The 18,234-nt window shown below is 40.8% G+C and overlaps 1 protein-coding gene across 1 annotated transcript in view; it reads left to right on the forward strand.

Moving 5' to 3' along the window:
- The window catches only part of ADGB (androglobin), a 238,561-nt gene extending 220,976 nt beyond the window's left edge, over window positions 1-17,585 (forward strand). Inside the window, exons 30-35 of the mRNA XM_077811784.1 lie at window positions 112-293; window positions 2,593-2,748; window positions 4,303-4,408; window positions 12,874-12,982; window positions 15,552-15,735; window positions 17,394-17,585. Coding sequence (XP_077667910.1) covers window positions 112-293; window positions 2,593-2,748; window positions 4,303-4,408; window positions 12,874-12,982; window positions 15,552-15,735; window positions 17,394-17,585 — 929 coding nt within the window. The remainder of the gene's footprint in view (window positions 1-111; window positions 294-2,592; window positions 2,749-4,302; window positions 4,409-12,873; window positions 12,983-15,551; window positions 15,736-17,393) is intronic.
- The last annotated feature ends 649 nt before the right edge of the window (window positions 17,586-18,234 follow it).

An 18,234-nucleotide genomic window follows, 5' to 3' on the forward strand; every position in this document is an offset into this window, starting at 1 on the left:
ATTGTTGAATGGCTTTTCTGTTCCATCCCGGATATAATGTGGGGACATTTGTTCGCTGTTTGGCAATGGTGTTAAATAATTCATACAATCCTCACAACGATGTATGGATAGCACATGGTGAGAAACATGATGAATCCATTCCGGCAGTAAACCAGGATGGTTATAGCAATTTTGAAGGGGCAAAATCTGCAAGCACTCCTAAAACAACTAGAAAAACAAAAGATAAAGCAACTGAGAAGGCAGAAAAAGAAAAGTCCAGTAAAGATAAAACAGCGTCTAGACCAGAATCTCAGGTAAGAATAAATCCAGGAAGCCTGTAGATAAAGTATATGTGCAACCCCAACATTTCCTAGATGTTCTTTGGCATAAAATTATATTAACTTTCCCTCACTTGGTGGTTCCATATTTACAAATAAATTGTGTCCTCATACAGAGTGTAAAAGTGCTTACAGGCAGCTAAACCAGAATAACCAAGAATACATATATTTCTCTCTACCATGCTTTGTCTCCTTCCTAAATATGTAGAAATGTTAGACGATATATGTAAAATATGTTTATCTTGTATTATATGATTGATGTACTTGTTTGACTGGTCACAACAATATCATTTCGGAGACAAGCTACACCCAGCCCCTTTTGGAGATCCAGCCTCACTTACATGAAAGATAATGTTGATCTCATGACTTGCACTTCAGGGGAATTCCTGGCCCTAGTACACAGCCTAAGCAGCTATGCAGTACTTGGGATTTCCAGAGGGGCCCAAGAATGAAGAAAGGAGTCTTTCCACCACATCCAGCTTCAGGTCTGAAGTAGCTTTGGTGTTGGTTACAATCCTCCTATCAGGCAGCAAGACTGGCATGGCTGGTGGAGCCACTTAGTGGTAGATTTGCTGGCATTGCCCTGCCCACCAACTCCCCTCTTCTGAGATAGCACAATGTAAGGGTTCTGTGGCATGCAAGCAGTGTTCGTCCCCTGTGGAGGCTGCTCGCATCCTGCCTGCTCATGTGGTCCTCCCTTGGCCAAGGGTGGGTAGGCAGGATTTGTTCCTTTTGCAAAAGAGCAAAACACCAGTATATCAATTATCTGGTGCAAGGCTGCTGTCAGACTTTCAGATCTACAGTATACTGTTATTTTAAGAGACCCATGATGCGGAGCTGAGAAGAGTATTTGACCATTATAGTGCATCTCTTTTATTTTGAAAATTCGATGTTTTGCTCACAAAATGGACAATGTTCTGATAACTGAAACACTACTGTAAAATCCCCTCGTGAACGCAAACACTTAGGGAGAAAACGTGATTTGTGTCAAAGATTGATCAGTTTGTAGAAAGCTTCAGATCTTTCAAAACTTTTTTAAATTGCTCCAAGTGCTAATTTCTTTTGTTTCTAAAAACTTTCATAATTTCTTAAAATTAAAAAATATGTATAATTAAAACATTTTAAATGACCATAAGATATGTGCAAACTGACAAAAGCCAGCTTACACCCATGGAATTGACTTCATTGGAGCTACTGCCAATATACACAGGTATAAGTAAGAGCAGAATCAGGCCCAGTAAATTCCAGATCAACAGTGAGCCAAGTCATTAAAATGGAGTGAGGGGCAAAAGTAAAGATAAACCATTTTTAGCATACAATCTTTACTAAATGGTCTAATTGACCTTTATAGATTGCAGATAGACTAATTCCCAAGGAGGGAAACGAATGATAATTCATCCTTTAGTGGTATCATTTTAATTGTAATCATCCTTCTACGGGAAACCCATAGGAGGGAGTTAAAGTGAAGGATGTCTCCATGAGGTTTTCATGCAGAATTTCTCCCTAATTGTTCTGAGAGGCCTCTTCATATACCTACAGCTTCATGTGGGGGAGGTGGGGGAAATCCATGCTAACTATGGGATGCATCTTTAACATTGTCCCCTGGTCCTTGGCAGTACAGCTTCAATGAAGCCACACTGTCAGGGCTTCTGCAACTGCAGGTGTTGTCCTCAGAAAATCTATAGAACCTCCAATTGTGTTAGATGTCTACCATCAGCTCCGCTGGGAATGGGAAAAGACATGTCCACCTCCTCTCTGCATGTATCTTGACTGTTCAGCGAGCCCTTTGTAGGATGTAGGCAAAAGGTGACATGCTGCTACAGAGGTGGCTGAGACTCTTTCTATTCAAAAGGAGCTCTGCACCTGAACTGATCAGGCACAATTGGCTTCTTAGTCAGAAAATTACCGTCCTTTTCCAAAATGATTATCTCATGGGTAAGCTAGTGTCAGTGAGAGACATTTATTTTTAACATTGATATACTTGAAATGGAATAAGAGAACTTTCATGATGATTTAATTCCAGCCATCTGGTGTGCAGTCACTCCCTACTGAGTGTGAGCATACCTGTGAACATCAGAGGATGGCATTAATAAAAAAGAGGCTTCCTTTGGCAATCACGCTCTACCAAGCAGTGAATATTAAAAGTGTGCAGGACTCTCAAAAAAGTGGGAAATTATCAAAGAGCAGAAAAAAATGACTAGATCCTAAAAAGAAATAATGACTGTAGACTAACCAATAAGTTTAGTTCACTGGCTTTGCTCCATTCCACCTTCAGCAATCTGATCCGAACAAACCTTACTGGATCTTGCGTCTCGTCATTGAACAGAGTGAGGCAGAGGTGCTGGAACTGAAGAAAGACACAGAGAGAGCAGATGAGATCAAAGCCATGAAACAAGCATGGGAGTCTGCAGAACCAGGAAGAGCTGTCAAGGTAATCGGAGCTCATCCTATTACAGTTACATTGTGTAAAAAGTCCCAAGGGTGGTTTGTGTCAGAACAGTACCAATTAGGAGCTCTGCATTCACTCCCCAGAAAGAGGGACAGTGTTGCACAGTTTAAAGAGTGAGAAGTACCCATGGGAGTCAATTAACGGCCTTCCCCTGGGGACAGACCTGTAAGGAAATGCTTCATATCCATTACTTGGGTCCTACTCCTGCAATCAGACTCACACAGCCCAATCCTTGCACCTGTGAGCATCTGATTGCAGAAACATGGCCCAATTTCATAGAGATAGATTTTGAAAAGCTTAGTGAGGAAAAACATTGAAGTCAGGGGTAGGTCCTGCCTGAGGAAAGACTTTGGGATTTGGCCCAGAGTAAAGAGTGTTTTTTATTTATTAGTTTATTACTACTTTTTACTGTTGCTAAATCTAAATGAAATGCAAAAGCAATTTTCAGAGAATTTTTTTAATTTTCCAAAAAACAGATCATAGTATTAAGAATACAGTCCAAACTTCTACAGAATCTCTCATTGACTGTTAGTGAGTAGCACTTTAAATTCTGGTTTTTGTCAGTGTTCTGTTCTTTATGGTTAACAACAGGTTGTTTTTACTGTGTAAGTGCTAACAGTTAAACAGTATCAAATGATTACAACAGTAATTGCTTAATCTAAGGGGGAAAAAATATTTGTTTAAATATTTATTTGTATTGCTGATTTCTTATGTCTTATGCTGACACAACATATGTTATATGATGCCATAACAGGAGGAAAGGCAACGTGTAAAACAGGCTTTGTTTCTCCAGATATATTTGCAGGTAACCCAGCACTAGATCTGTGTAAAAATCTCAGTTTTTGCTTCCTGCCTCAGGAAGAGTTATAGACGACAGCCTAATGATGCATTGTTTATAGATGCTCCAGACAGCATTAGTATCATATATGTGGCATATACTGTATATATTCAGTATGCAAAGACTTGTAGTGATAAAAAAGTCAGCCACTTGAGTTTTAAGCTGTTATTAAAATTTTATTGCATACTCTTGGTTTTAGTGAACCACAATCATGAGGACTTATTTAGGGACTCCTGCCCATTCACTTAAGGTACACTTGACATAAATAGCAGTGTCACTTTATTTCCCATGAGTATGGCATGTTAAAACTAAATAACAGATGTTTTTAAAACATATATTGAAAAACTGAATGTCAGATATTGACAAATTGTTATTGCTTCAGAGAAGATTTAAGCAGTGCCCCTCTAGAGTATATTTGTGACACAAGTCACTCTCCCATATTTATCCTTTTTTCAGTGGCTCACTAATCAGCCATGAGGGATGACTTTCTTACTTATCAAAACAAAACTACTCACCAATAATCATAAATCATATATCAACCCTTACTAAGGGTTTACTAGAGCTAAAAATTCCTTTAAAAAGATTTCTTGCATTATTTGTTACAGTTTCCTTTTTAAAAAAGATTCTTTGACATTTAAAGTAGTTTGCAGTACTTCTATTTTTTAATTATCCAGACTAAATCATTTTTTGTTTTCTAGGCTTTTCAGGAACGTATGCACTTTGTTAATAAGTGCACACAGAAGCCCACAGAGCCCACAGCTGAGCCTGAAAGTGTCAGTGTTGCACTGGGTCCAGGGGAAGGAGGTATGGGTATAACTTTTCTGCAAAACAAGTTGTCCTACCTAGAAGAATTCTAATTTAAAGTTATTCAGAAAGAGTAATTGCATGGCAGGCAGGAGGCTGCAGAAATGAAAATTCTGGGACAGAATTTATATAGTACAGACTTTTCTGTGATGCATCCTAAATTATGGCCTATGCATGTCTTAGCCTATTTTTTAATACAGACTTGTGATCCTAGGAGATTAAATATCCCATCGTGCATTACTCTTTTGATCAGAACAACCTTTCTCATTAAATGCTGATGGCAAATGGATAACATAGCTCTCATCAAAATTGTTCAGTGCACATTGGGGTTCTAACTAGTAAACGCTACTTTAGTTATTTGTGTACGTTCATTGCAAAAACACATACCCTATTGAACTATGTTTGATGTAGAGGTCATAGCTGTAGAAATATTAAAAATGAATTCAGAAGCTGAAATAGTCACCATGATTCAAGGACATTACTATTTCTTGATGTTCATTTTCTGTTTTAATGTAATGCTTCTGAAAAGGGCCAGACTGACCGTTCTGGAAAGTGACGTACTAGCCACAGAGCATATGCAGCACATACTGTAGCAGCACAAGCTTCTCCACAGACTCTACAAACGTCATCCAACTTTCTGGCAGGGCATATTTCTAGGGGTAGCTCAGTTTCCATTTCCTAACAATCTCTGGACTCTGTGAGAATTCCAACAAGAGTAAAATTGTCCTGGTGTTTTTTTTGTTGCAGCACCTTGCTGCTAAGAATAGTACTGAGATCAGCCTACCAGAGAGTACACAGTATCAAATACCAACCTGATTGTAACAACATTGGTCTCTGTGAATTTGGGTGGAATTCAAACTTGTGACTAATATGTGCACGAATCAAAAATATGTCCACACCCACTCATTAAACTGTTAACACTAATACATTGCCAAATAGGAAAATAATTCTTAACTGTATATATCAGAACATAAAGCCCAAGAGATTGTCACCTAGCCCACCATGTCTTGTGCTTTATAGGCATACTGCAATAGCTACTTCTTACATTTTAAATGGAGTTAAATCTCGAATTTTTATTTCCTTGTATATTAGGTTGTAGAACAGAGTCCCCATAATTAATAGTTATCCTGCAGCTGCTTTTAGGATGAGTTTCCCTTATCTGGAAAGAGAGACACCTGATGTCTAGACTTCTCCTACAATATACACAAAATGTTGCTGTCTTACTGCTGGCCATTTAGGTTTGTACAAGAGAGGCAATTTGAAATTTAGCAGTGGTTTTCAAACTGAGGTACGCATACCCCTAGGGTTCTGTGAGCTCTCATCATGAGAAAAATCCTGAAATGGCGAACTTATCCCTTACAGACCTTTTTTTCTGTTTTCATAGGTATATTATAACCCTATTTTAGATGGGGGGTATGTGGTAGACTACATTATTTGGAAAGGGATATGCAGCCTAAAACATTTGAAAACCATTGTGTTAAGGAATACACAGTAATGAAAAAAATCTGGGCAGCATTTCCAGCAGATTAATTTTCTGAGTAAAATTTTATCATACTCATTCAGTAAATTTGAAATGTTGATCATATGTTTCATTTATCCTGAACCTGCGGATTGCCCCCCTTACTTGACACACATTTATTATTTTTAAAACCACAGTTATATTTCATACATTTAATACAGTTCAACTGTTTTGGGTCTGGAGTGCTCAGAACATGAGTGCAACATGATCATTTGATTAACATGGTCACCAACCATGTACTGAATGCCAAAATTTGAACTAAATTGAGCATTTACGTTCTGATCCAAAGACTCTTGAAGTAAATGGAAGACTTTCTGTTGATTTTGATGGGTTTTGGATCAGTCCCTTAAAGAGTGGCAGTTGGAGAAAGGGGCCTTTGAGAGCATTTTTGTGTGCATTATCTTTGTAAATGTTGTTTTGTTCTGGAGAATAATTATCTGATGAATAGCCCCAAAGGCACTTACAATTCTTCATTTAGCACCCTTGCTAGACCACCATGTAGAAGGCTCCTTCACTACCCATATGCTGCATGCTCAACCCCCCATGCACAGTACCATAGGCCAGCTACCACAAATAAGGTACAGTAGGCCACAGCCAGCTGATACTCTGGGAGAGTGGCTGTCCTGGTAAAGTCCATCTACCACGAAATTTGTGTGGGAGAAGGAAAGGAAGGTGGTATAGTTCTTGTACACAAGGCTATATTAAGGCATAAGCACTGTAGACCTGGGTCTAGGGCTGCAGCTCCTGGAGTCATGGGATGACATCAGGAATTCAGCTTTAATTTTTAAAAAAGTTATTTTTCTAGCCCTCATGCTTGCAAAGAAAAACTTGAAATGTGAATCAAGTGTAACTGATGTAGTATCACTTGCCTGGCTCTGCAGACAGCCTGCGAAATAGCTCTCTGAGACATATGAAGTGGGACATGAACTCTCTGACAGGCAGGAACATCTTAATGGAACATCTTGTTGCTTTCCAGGGCCCTCGTCAACACTATGCCAGCAGAGGACCGTGGGCTAGGAGGAGAAGAAAATCTCCTTTCTGCCGTCCTGTCTTGGCTTTGCTGGGCTAGTGATGGAAGACGCCTCCCCACGCTGCTCTAGTGGGTAATAGCTGAGGCCTTCAGGACAGACAACAGTCCTTTTAAAAACAGAGACTAGTGATCCAGGGAAGGGAAAGTCCCAGTTTGGCCAAAGAGAAGTGATGGTCCCCACCCAACACTAACCCAGGCCAGGGCTCTTGTGTAGGTGGCTTCTCCTTCCCACTCGGGGAAGGGCCACAAGGGGACCAAGATCGGCTTAATCTGGCCATGTTTGTATTTAAGATTAAAAATTCAACAGCTGAAAAAGACATCAGCAGTAAATGAAAATGTTGTGCTCTCTGCCTGATATAAACAGGAGAGCAAGAACAGTGAAGCTTTCTCAGTAAATTAAACTCTCATCAAACCAAAACAATCTTGGCTCATTTAATCCTATTGTCACAGAATGACATAGTGTTGTGCACAAGTTGTGTAATAAAAAACACAACTGATATCAACCTGAGGGAAAGTTGGAGTTGTAAAGAGATGAAGCATTGAACATGTATAGATTTAAAATATCCTGTTTAAAATCTTGAGTTTTATTCAAAGTTTTGGAACAGGTACAGAGAAGGGCTACTAGGATGATCCGAGGAATGGAAACCCTGTCTTATGAAAGGAGACTCAAAGAGCTTGGCTTGTTTAGCCTAACCAAAACAAGGCTGAGGGGAGATATGATTGTTCTCTATAAATATATCAGAGGGATAAATACCAGAGAGGGAGAGGAATTATTTAAGATCAGTACCAATGTGGATACAAGAACAAATGGATATAAACTGGCCATCAGGAAGTTTAGACTTGAAATTAGACAAAGGTTTCTAACCATCAGAGGAGTGAAGTTCTAGAACAGCCTTCCAAGGGGAGCAGTGGGGGCAAAAGACATATCTGGCTTCAAGACTAAGCTTGCTAAATTTATGGAGGGGATGATATGATAGGATAGCCTAATTTTGGCAATTAATTTATCTTCGACTATTAGCAGTAGATTTGCCCAATGGTCTCTGATGGGATGTTAGATGGTGTGGGATCTGAGTTACTACAGAGAATTCTTTCCTGGGTATCTGGCTGGTGAGTCTTGCCCACATGCTCAGGGTTTAGCTGATCGCCATATTTGGGGTTGGGAAGGAATTTTCTTCCAGGGCAGATTGGCAGAGGCCCTGGGGGTTTTTCGCCTTCCTCTGCAGTGTGGGGCACGAGTCACTTGCTGGAGGATTTAAACCCTGAAGTCTTTAAACCACAATTTGAGGACTTCAGTAGCTCAGACATAGGTTAGCGGTTTGTTACAGGAGTGGGTGGGTGAGATTCTGTGGTCTGCGTTGTGCAGGAGGTCAGACTAGATGATCATAATGGTCCCTTCTGACCTTAAGGTCTATGATTCTATGATGAGCAGTTCTGTGAATTCTATTTCCCTCCCCGCCTTAACAGGAACTTAGAGTCAAGTAATTAGAATGGAAAATAGGGAGTTTAGATATGCCAGCTTAGCGATTTAGATTTCAGTAGTGATTTGGGCCTTCAATTTAATTTAATTTTATTTCTTGCTATTTATTAATTGAGTTTGTCATTTTACCCATATACGCAATTTAGGAGGATCATCCAGCGGGGGAGAGCAATTTTTTTTAACAGAATGAATGCACATTCAGCTTTTCATATGAAGCATTTCAAAACTCTTTTTAAAAATTAATTTGAAACAGCTACAGTTATCTGCAAATACTGACACAAAAGCTTCCAGCCTAGGAGTAAAATCTTTTAATGCTCAAGCACTATCTTTCTTGTTGCTGGGGAGAAAATTCCAATAATATCTTTAAAAGCCTCTTGTTGGTTGCTGTATTAAATAAAGGAACCAGATACTTCCATAGAAACAAACTATAGTGAGCACCATTACATCTTGAAATTTACCCGAGTACTTGTAGTCAAATTTGCCACAGCTTTTGCAGCATTTCATAGTCAAAGTAAAAGGAATACAGCAAATACCACAGTGTAGGGTTTATACAGTGGTGTGGTTAACATCACCCTGGTGGAAGCCATGACCCCGATGGATAACTACGTGCTGGCCAATAGTCCAGTCTCACCGACACCGAGGACAGGGGCCCCCAGAACCAGGACACCGAACCCTAGCAAGGACCATGCTAGGAGAGGAAGCTGAAGGTGGCTGAGCCAGCCGCCCCCCTTTGGATTGCTCCTACCCAGAGGACATGACCAAGGTGGAGCAGTGAGGGGACCAGGATTGCCAAGGAAAGGGGTATGCCCCACTTGGAGACCCTACGGCCCCAGAAGGGAACCAGCCGCCTCTGACCCTGAAGGGGAGCTGCTTCGAGTGTGCACAGGAAGGGCATGTTAGGCAGGAGTGTTCCTTTATGGATTGTAGCTATGGCCAGGCATGGATGGCAGGCACGAAAGATTGTAAGTGGGGCCCAGCCAAAATGCTGCTTGCAGGTATGGGTCAAAGAGCTGAAGAGATGGGCATGGTAGTCTCCAGGTTTAGCCAAACCATTGTACGGGCAACCATGATAGAGTCTCCCAATATGCCAGATGCTCCGATCTACCCCGAGCGCATCCATGGGGATGTGTGACTCTACCCTGTGACAAACATGCTGCTGAGGGTAGGAGGTCACATGGAGACTTGCCGAGTCAGCCTGGCAGCCACCCTGACCTACTTGATCATTTTAGGGCAAGCCTGGAAGTGGATTAGGGAACTCCTCAAGCACTGGAGCAGGAATCCCCCACAGAAAGCAACCCAGAGCTGAAAATGAGCAGGCTTGTGGGTCAAGATATGGCAGAAGACCCTGGAGGAGGGCTCCTCTGGATAGCCAGGGACACCAACTCAGCAGCCTGCTAGCTCTAGGGACAAGGAAGTAAGTCATGATTGGCTTACCAGAAGATGAGGACTTTGTGTGGGAACAACAAGAGGACTAGACACTAAGCCACACCTGGGAGCAGGTGGGCATCTCTGATGGGGAGGAAGGCGAAACTCAATGGGCAAAGCAGTGGCCCCCACTTCAAACTCTGGAACAAGCAGCTTTACCGAGTCATGAGAGACCCCCAAGTCCCCTCCCCCTCCCCCGCAAGTGATGGCTACTGGTACCCAAGAAGTTCTGCTGGAGGTTACCACACTTAGGGAGAGAAAAGACACTGGAGAGGGTGGCCCTTAGAGTCTTCTGGCCAGGCATCCACAAAGAGGTGCATAACTTCAGTGCCTTGTGCCCCAAATGCTAGCTGACAGGGTCCTAAGGGATGCCAAAGACCTCCCTAATCTGCTCCCCATGGTGGGTGTACCCTTCAAATGGGTAGGAATGGATTTAGTGGGCACCCTTCAGAAGAACGAACAAGGCCACCATTATATATTAGTGGTAGTAGAATGTGCCATGTAGTACCCTGAAGCCAACCCGCTACACACAACTAATGCACCCACCATAGCGAATGAACTCATGAAGATCAGAATATGAAGGCAAACGTTGACAGACAAGGGATCCAACTTCTCGTCTGAACTGATGCAGGAATTGTGCAAACTGCTGAAGATCAAAGCCCTCAGGATTTCTGTCTACCATCTGCCAATAGATGGGCTGGTGGAGCTGTTCAGTGGGAAACTGAAAGCCATGTTGAGCAAATTCATTGACGCAGACCCTTGGCACTGGAACCAGCTGCTACCATCATTGCTATTTGCTGTACCAGAGATCGCACAAGCCTCCTTGGGGTTCTCGCCCTTTGACCTTCTGTATGGGAGGCAACCCCGAGGAATTTTGGCCCTCCTTTGTGGAGCATGGGAAGAACAGGAGCCTCTGGTCATGGGCTCAGTGCAGTATGTGCTCCAACTAAGAGTACACTTGAAAACACTAGTGGGATTTGCCAAGGAAAACCTGTTGAAGGCCCAACAAACCCAGAAATGTACCTACAACAAGGGGGTACAATGTGAACATTCAAACGAGGAGACAGGGTGGTGGTGTTACTCCTGACATCTGAATCAAAACTATTGGCCCAGTGACGGGGGCCATCTGAAGTAGTAAGAAAGGTAAGACCAATGGACTATAACATCCATCAGCCTGTGAGATGGAAGAACATACAAATATATCACATCTGATGGTGTATGCCCCAGAACCAGAAGTGGGGCCTCAAGCCATTACATCCCCGGACCAAATCCCTGTGCCAGAGCGGTCAGAGATCGACTGGAGGCAGTAAGCCCAAACACTACAACTGACTCAGGCCTTCCCCATGGTGTTTTTTGCCCTCCCAGGGAGGACTCCCTTAACCCAACATCACATTGCAATGATGCCCAGACAGAGAATCATCAAGCCCTGCTGAAGATGTGGGAAGCACCCCTGGCTATGCTAAACCTGGGGGTCATCGAGGAATCCCACAGTGAGTGGAGGAATCTTTTTGTGCTAGTGCCAAAATCTGATAGCTCAACAAGATTCTACACAGACTTTAGAAAGATCAATGCTATCAATCAAGAATCAACATGTATCTGATGCCTCAGGTGGATGAGCTACTACAGAGACTGGGAACCCCGAGTACCATGTTTGATTTGACCAAGGGGTACTGGCAAATCCCCCGGACAAAGGCATCCTGGGAAAAGACAGCCTTCCCTACTCCCTTCAGCCTCTATCCGTTTGTGACCATGCCCTTTGGCCTGTGTGAAGCAGCCGCCACCTTTTAGTGACTGATAGACAAGGTGCTGCATCCCCGCTGCCATTATGCAGCTGTCTGTATTGATGACATAGCCATCTATAGCTGCAGCTAGGAAGACCACCTACAGCACATCACTGCGATTATGCAGGCCCTCAAGAAGTCAAATCCTGCCAAATACCACCTGGGACAGAGAGAAGTAACATACCTCGGGTATACTATGGGACAGGACCGGCTACATCCCCGGTGGATAGAGTCCATGTATTGACCTATTGCCTGACCCCATCAACCTAGAAGCAAGTACCACATTTCCTAGACCTTGCTGGCTGTTACAGGATGTGCCTGGCTTCACCACGGTAGCTGCTGCCCTTACTGACCTGGTAAAAAGCACCCGCTGCAGAAAGGTGCAAGGGACAGAGGAAAGTGACAAGGCCTTCAGCACTTTGAAGAAATCGCTAACCCAGATGCCAGTTCTCTTCAACCATAATTTTTCAAAACTGTTTATCCTCCAGATGGACATGTTGGAAGTGGGTCTCTGGACTGTGTTGACCTAAGAGGTAGAACTACTAATTTCATACAAAATTTCAAATGCTACATAATTTAGAGATGAAACAGAGCTGTAACATTTGGATCAAAAATTCAAACAAACCAGAGTCTGGGGGCACATGAGTCTAAGATTTTAATCTGGTCTGTTATGAAGATGGGGTCAAAAACTGAATTCTGATTTAGGATTCAACTCTCCTTTCCCCCGCAAAGCTCAGAGGACTTTGGACCTGGGGTTTTGCTTTAGGTCTGTCAGCACTTACAGTATCATAGCATTCTCCCGACACCAGACATAATAAAGGTTGAAAAATTGTTTCTGTAATAAGCGCTTAATTTCACATACTCATAACTATCTCTCACTTTTGCCTTTGGGGCTGATACTTTGCTCTCGGATCCTTTCGGGAGACGAATAACTTGGAAATGGCTGAAATTGGCCATAATAGTTTGTGAGCAATATGGTTTTAACTAAGTTTATATATAAAATAGATATTGTGAAGGTTTAAAAATGTTCCTTGACAGATGTACAATACTTTCCATCTTCTAGGATTCTGTAGTGATAACACAAGAAATAGCAGTAGCTAAATGTTAGTTGTTCTCCTGCTCAGCTTGTAATAATGTGTGCTGCTGAGCCAGAAGAGGATAGAACTTTATTAAGAAGGAGAGGAAAATTTTCATGGCAAAACAAAGTAACCAGTTTAATCTATTTTATTGCAGATGCAGTTTCTCCTGTGCCTGAAATAACAGCATCACCAGCAGGCACTGACACAAGCATACAGGCTCTGCAAAAGGAATGGGAACCTCTAGACCTAACCCCCTACATTAGGTAAATTGTAGCAAATGTAATTAAATGCTAAAAAATATGTTAATGCAGTATTTACAGTAAGAATTTACAAATAGAAGAGTTAGAAATGCATTATATTGTTTCCACAACTCTAACTCATCCCTGGGTGCATACAGTATAGACTACAGTACTTTGAATTACTGTATATGGTATTAGCCTTTATATGCCTGTCACAGTAGCTGTAGAAACCACGATCGCATTCTGAGCTCACTTTCATGTTATGAAACTGAAGTAATTCAGCTGAAGTCAATAGTTTTTTCAATAGAGGTATAAGTGATATCAGAATTCGGCTTGATACCTGACTTTTGTGTGTTTAAAATCTATGCCTTATTATAGCTAAGTGCAATTAATTTTCTTTGTATAAAAATAAATAAAACAGGAATTGAACAATAGCACAATGTGTGACATGAGAATTAAATAGGTGGAATCCAGACAATGCACATGCTGGGAAATTTATTTTAATATGTGTTAGTTTCAATGATCAGACATTAAAATAATCATACTTAGTGCACTTCCAGTATGTCAGTGTGTGATGCAAGATTCAAGTACTATATTTAATGCAATGTAGTGTAATGATAATGATACATTTAAATAAATATGTCTAATCACTGGAATAAACACATGTTTTACTGCGTGTTAATGTGCAGCTATCTAGATATAGACACACTTAGGCCCCAGTTCACTGAAGCATGTTTTAAGTCCGTTCCTGTTCAGGCCAGCAATTAAGCACATCATTGACTTCAATGGAACTTAAGCACATTGTGACGGGTTGGGTCACAGAGATCCCCTTGGGACTGTCACCTGATGTGCCGAGACTATTTCTGAGCCGTTGTCCCTGCCAGCTTGGGACTTCAGTACCCTGTCTTGTTGAGCCAGACACGCTAGCCTGCTGCAAACACAGACCCAGGTCCAAACCACGTCCACCAAAAGCTGCAGACTTAACTGAAAACAGCTTAAGAAGTGCTCCTGTCTCTAGCACCCAGATACCCAGTTCCCAGTGGGATCCAAACCCCAAATAAATCCATTTTACTCTGTATAAAGTTTATACAGGGTAAACTCAAAAATTGTCTGTCCTCTCTAACACTGATAGAGAGATATGCAGAGCTGTTTACTCCCCCAGGTATTAATTACTTACTCTGGATTAATTAATAAGCAAAAAGTGATTTTATTAAGTATAAAAAGTAGAATTTAAGTGGTTCCAAGTAATAACAGACAGAACAAAGCAAGTCACCAAGTAAAATAAAGCAAAACATGCAAGTCTAAGCCTAATACATTTAAGAAACTGATTACAGATGAAATCTCACCCTGAAAGATGTTCCAATAAGCTTCTTTCAAACACTAGATTCCTTCCTAGTCTGGGCCCAATCCTTTCCCCTGTTACAATCCTTGTTAGTTCCAGTTCAGGTGGTAACTAGGGGATTTCTCATGACTGGAACCTCCTTTGTTCTCTTCAACCCCCTTTTATAGCTTTGGCACAAGGCAGAAATATTTTGTCTCTATGGGTCCCCACCCCTCCTTCCAAATGGAAAAGCACCAGGTTTAAGATGGATTCCAGTACCAGGGAACATGGTCACATATCCTGTGAGACCCCCAAGCCTTCATTCTTCCTGGCCTGACTCACAGGAAGGCTTGCAAGTAAACAGAGCCATCTACAGTCAATTGTCCTGGTTGATGGGAGCCATCAAGATTCTAAACCACCATTAATGGCCCACGCTTTGCATAACTACAATAGGACCTCAGAGTTATATTTTATATTCCTGGTTTCAGATACAAGAATGATACATGCATACAAATGGGATGAACACACTCAGTAGATTATAAGCTTTATAATGATACCTTACAAGAGACCTTCTGCTTGAAGCATATTCCAGTTACATTATATTCACACTCATTAGCATATTTTCATAAAATCATATGAAGTGCAATGTCACACACTTGCTTAAAGTTAAGCACATATTGAAGTGCTGTCCTGCATAAGGACAATTTCCTGAATCAGTGCTTTAATTGGGAAGGAAACTGGTATGATACTGAAGAGAGTGAAATTAAGACAGCAGACAATTTGACCCAATATCTTGTCACATGCTTGACTCTTTCTAGGATTTTATGTTATGTCTTCAATAGTTTATAGCATCTTTATTTCTCAATCAATTTTTATTAACATCATCAAAACGCTTACAGGTACTCACTGAGCACATACCATTTCAAAATTGTGTTGAGTTATTGCAATATGAAAAAGATCTGAAAATGTCCCTGTTTTGTGAGAAACACCTGAATTCCCATCCAGATAACTAAAATAGGGATGAGCACAATTTTACCAAAATTTTAAAACAAAGGATCAAGCATGAGAAATTTTGGCCAAAAGAATCATTTTTCCAGTTATGATCATCGGTAAACAATGGGTGAGAATAAAAGTGGCTCCTTAGCCATACTTAGAATCATGATATAACATTGAATTGTACAACTAGATATATTGTATACAGGCGATCAGTCATGTAAAAACTGTTCTAATCTGCCTTTGAAGTGAGACAAATAATGTTTGTATTTCCTACAGAAAAACAGTGCCTGAGCCTGTGCTAAGAAATGAGTCTACCATTCAACAGCAGGAGCTGCGTAAAGCAGAAGAAATAAATCATTTTAGGGAGCTTCGGCAGCTGGTTCTGGAACAAAGAGAAAAAGACCAAAATGCTCGCACATTATTGAAGCAAAATATGCTTGAAATGTATGAGCATCTACAAGTAAGTCCATAGATAGGTTTTCTGTGATTTCAGCCACCTATGCACACACACCCATTTGGCCTTCTATAATAAGTACACTTCATTAGAGTAAATGAGCCTGAAATTTCACTTCAGCCATGCTTAAAGCACAAGGTTCCCAGGAAAATAGGAGTGTCACACAGCATTGTAGAGGTGATACTCTAGAATACATTTCTTGAGGTACTACATTCTAGGGGCACTACTTTGTAAATAACGTAGCAGGATGGTGCAAAGTGAGAGTAAGCGGAGTGTTTGGTACATACCTGTATGTATGTCCTAGATCTGGCATTTCCAGTTTGGCCTGTTTTTGATGCAGAGCTATGTAGCTTTTTTTCAGTAAGGAGAGGAAACTTAGTACAAAATAAAAAACTGGATTGTCAAAAAAATAATCACTGCTGATGTTTTCAGTTGAACGAGACAATATTGGTATGTTGCAGTCTTCCTGAAATCTGCATAAGGCCAGCTAGCAAGCTATTAGAGTTCTTAAGTCTTGATGAACCACAGCTACAAATAATACACTCAGCAGAAGGTACAACATTAGTGTAGTATGTCAAGGTTGGGATCTATTTAATAGATGAAGTAGGTGAAGATACCTTAACAAAATTGACTTAAGCTTTAAGAGTCAATAAGAGCAATATGATTTTTGACAAGCAAGCCACAGAGACGCATTAATCACCATGAATCAAATGACCCCAATCCTGATCTTTTAGAGTTGGATTAGAGCCAGTGAAAGTATCCTTCCAATAAGATGGATTGATTTATTGCAGTCATTTTAACTTTCTCCTTCATAAAAGCTCCCATATGCCATACTGAATGATGCACAATACATAAATAGGTATATAAAATAAACTGACGGATTACAGGCCTGCAACGGGTGAAGGGAGCTTGTAGGACTTGGTCCTTAATAAAGCACACACAATGATTTTCAGAATTTACTAGTGTTTTTAGGTGCCTTAATTTTAAGGTGCCCAACTTGGAACATCTTAAAGGGGCTTGATTTTTAGAGGGTTGTTGTTCAGCACTCAAAATCTTCAGTCACTTCTGAACATCTTGGCCACACTAATCAGCACTTAAAGTGTTTTCATCCATAGATCTCAGAGCACAAGGATAGCTAAGTATCATTATTCCTGTTTTACAGATGGGGAATCTGAAGCATGGAGAGGTTAAGGGGGAAAATTTCAAAAGTGAGTTTGGGGCCTACGTCTCATTGAAGGTCAGAGGGACTTGGACGGCTTAGTCACTTTTGAAAATGGGACTTAGCATAACATTTTCAGGAGTGCCTAAATCTCATTTTCAAAAGTGACAAAGGCTCTTAGGAGCTTGACTTGCAATGATATTTAGGTCCCATAGTCACTTCTGATAGTGTGGATAGTCCTCTATCCACACTAATTGCTTATGGTACTAGAAATGCTTTTAAAAAGAATATTGTTGTAAACTATTTCCTCTTCTTCATGATGTAAAAGATCACCTGTTTGTAATCACTGAGCAACTCTGTCACAGGACTATAGACAATGCATATGCATTAACAAGTAAGGGAGAAACTAGAAGATCAGGAGCAAGAAACATAAATGTCAGGGTACACAACCTTATTATATATATGCATGCTCATTTGTTTGGGGGGGGGATTTGTTTTTGGATAGGAATCCTTAGATGAAGCACGAGGCAAGGTTCTCAGTGCTCGGGAAGCATACAGAAGTAAGCTACTAGAGGCTGAACTCAAAAAACAAGAAGCACTAGCCGCTGAAGAAGCAGCCGTTCGAGCAGAGCAAGAGAAGAAAAGTCCAGATGCACAGAAAAAAAAGCAAGGAAAAAGTGCAGGGAAAAAAAAGTAACTGCCTGAAAAGTTAACTCTACCCATTGTTTAGGAAAGAGAATTTATTTTTAATGATGAAAAGAATTATTCAACATTTTTCTAAGTCGATGTTTTGTTACCCAGAAAATGCAGTTTTTTCTCTTTTCCAGGTATTATTCCAAAATCCATCTAGTATTTCTTTCTTTTTAACATGAAAAGTTTGTGGTTTTCATATGATAAATGATAATCACTACCATTACAGTTTATCTGTTTTAACTGAAATAAAATTTTGCACTAAAAATATTCATATTGTATCGGACTTGTTCTCCCAGTACCACGTGTCTGTCCCCCTATTTTTCAATTAAAAAAACCAGTCTACAAGAAGGCAATAACTTCGCTGAAAGGATTGGATCAAAAAGAAAAGAGGTATTATTTTTAATAGAGCACAAGGAATCAAGAAAAGTCGCTTACCCTCATGTGGAAATTTCTCTAGCATTCCAAAAGGTTTACAGATGTCCAGTTTCAAGACTGTACCTAGGACCAGTTTCTTCGATGGGCTTATACTCTTGACTTCACCCGGGTCAAACTAAGGATGAATTTGGGTTCTTAGATTCTGTGTCACTGAATTTTGCAGAAACATGAACTCTTTCAGTGGATGATGAGTTGTGTTATGCATACTAATTAAATAG

Source organism: Eretmochelys imbricata, chromosome 3 (genome assembly GCF_965152235.1).
Source record: "Eretmochelys imbricata isolate rEreImb1 chromosome 3, rEreImb1.hap1, whole genome shotgun sequence".
NCBI classification, from domain to species: domain Eukaryota; kingdom Metazoa; phylum Chordata; order Testudines; family Cheloniidae; genus Eretmochelys; species Eretmochelys imbricata.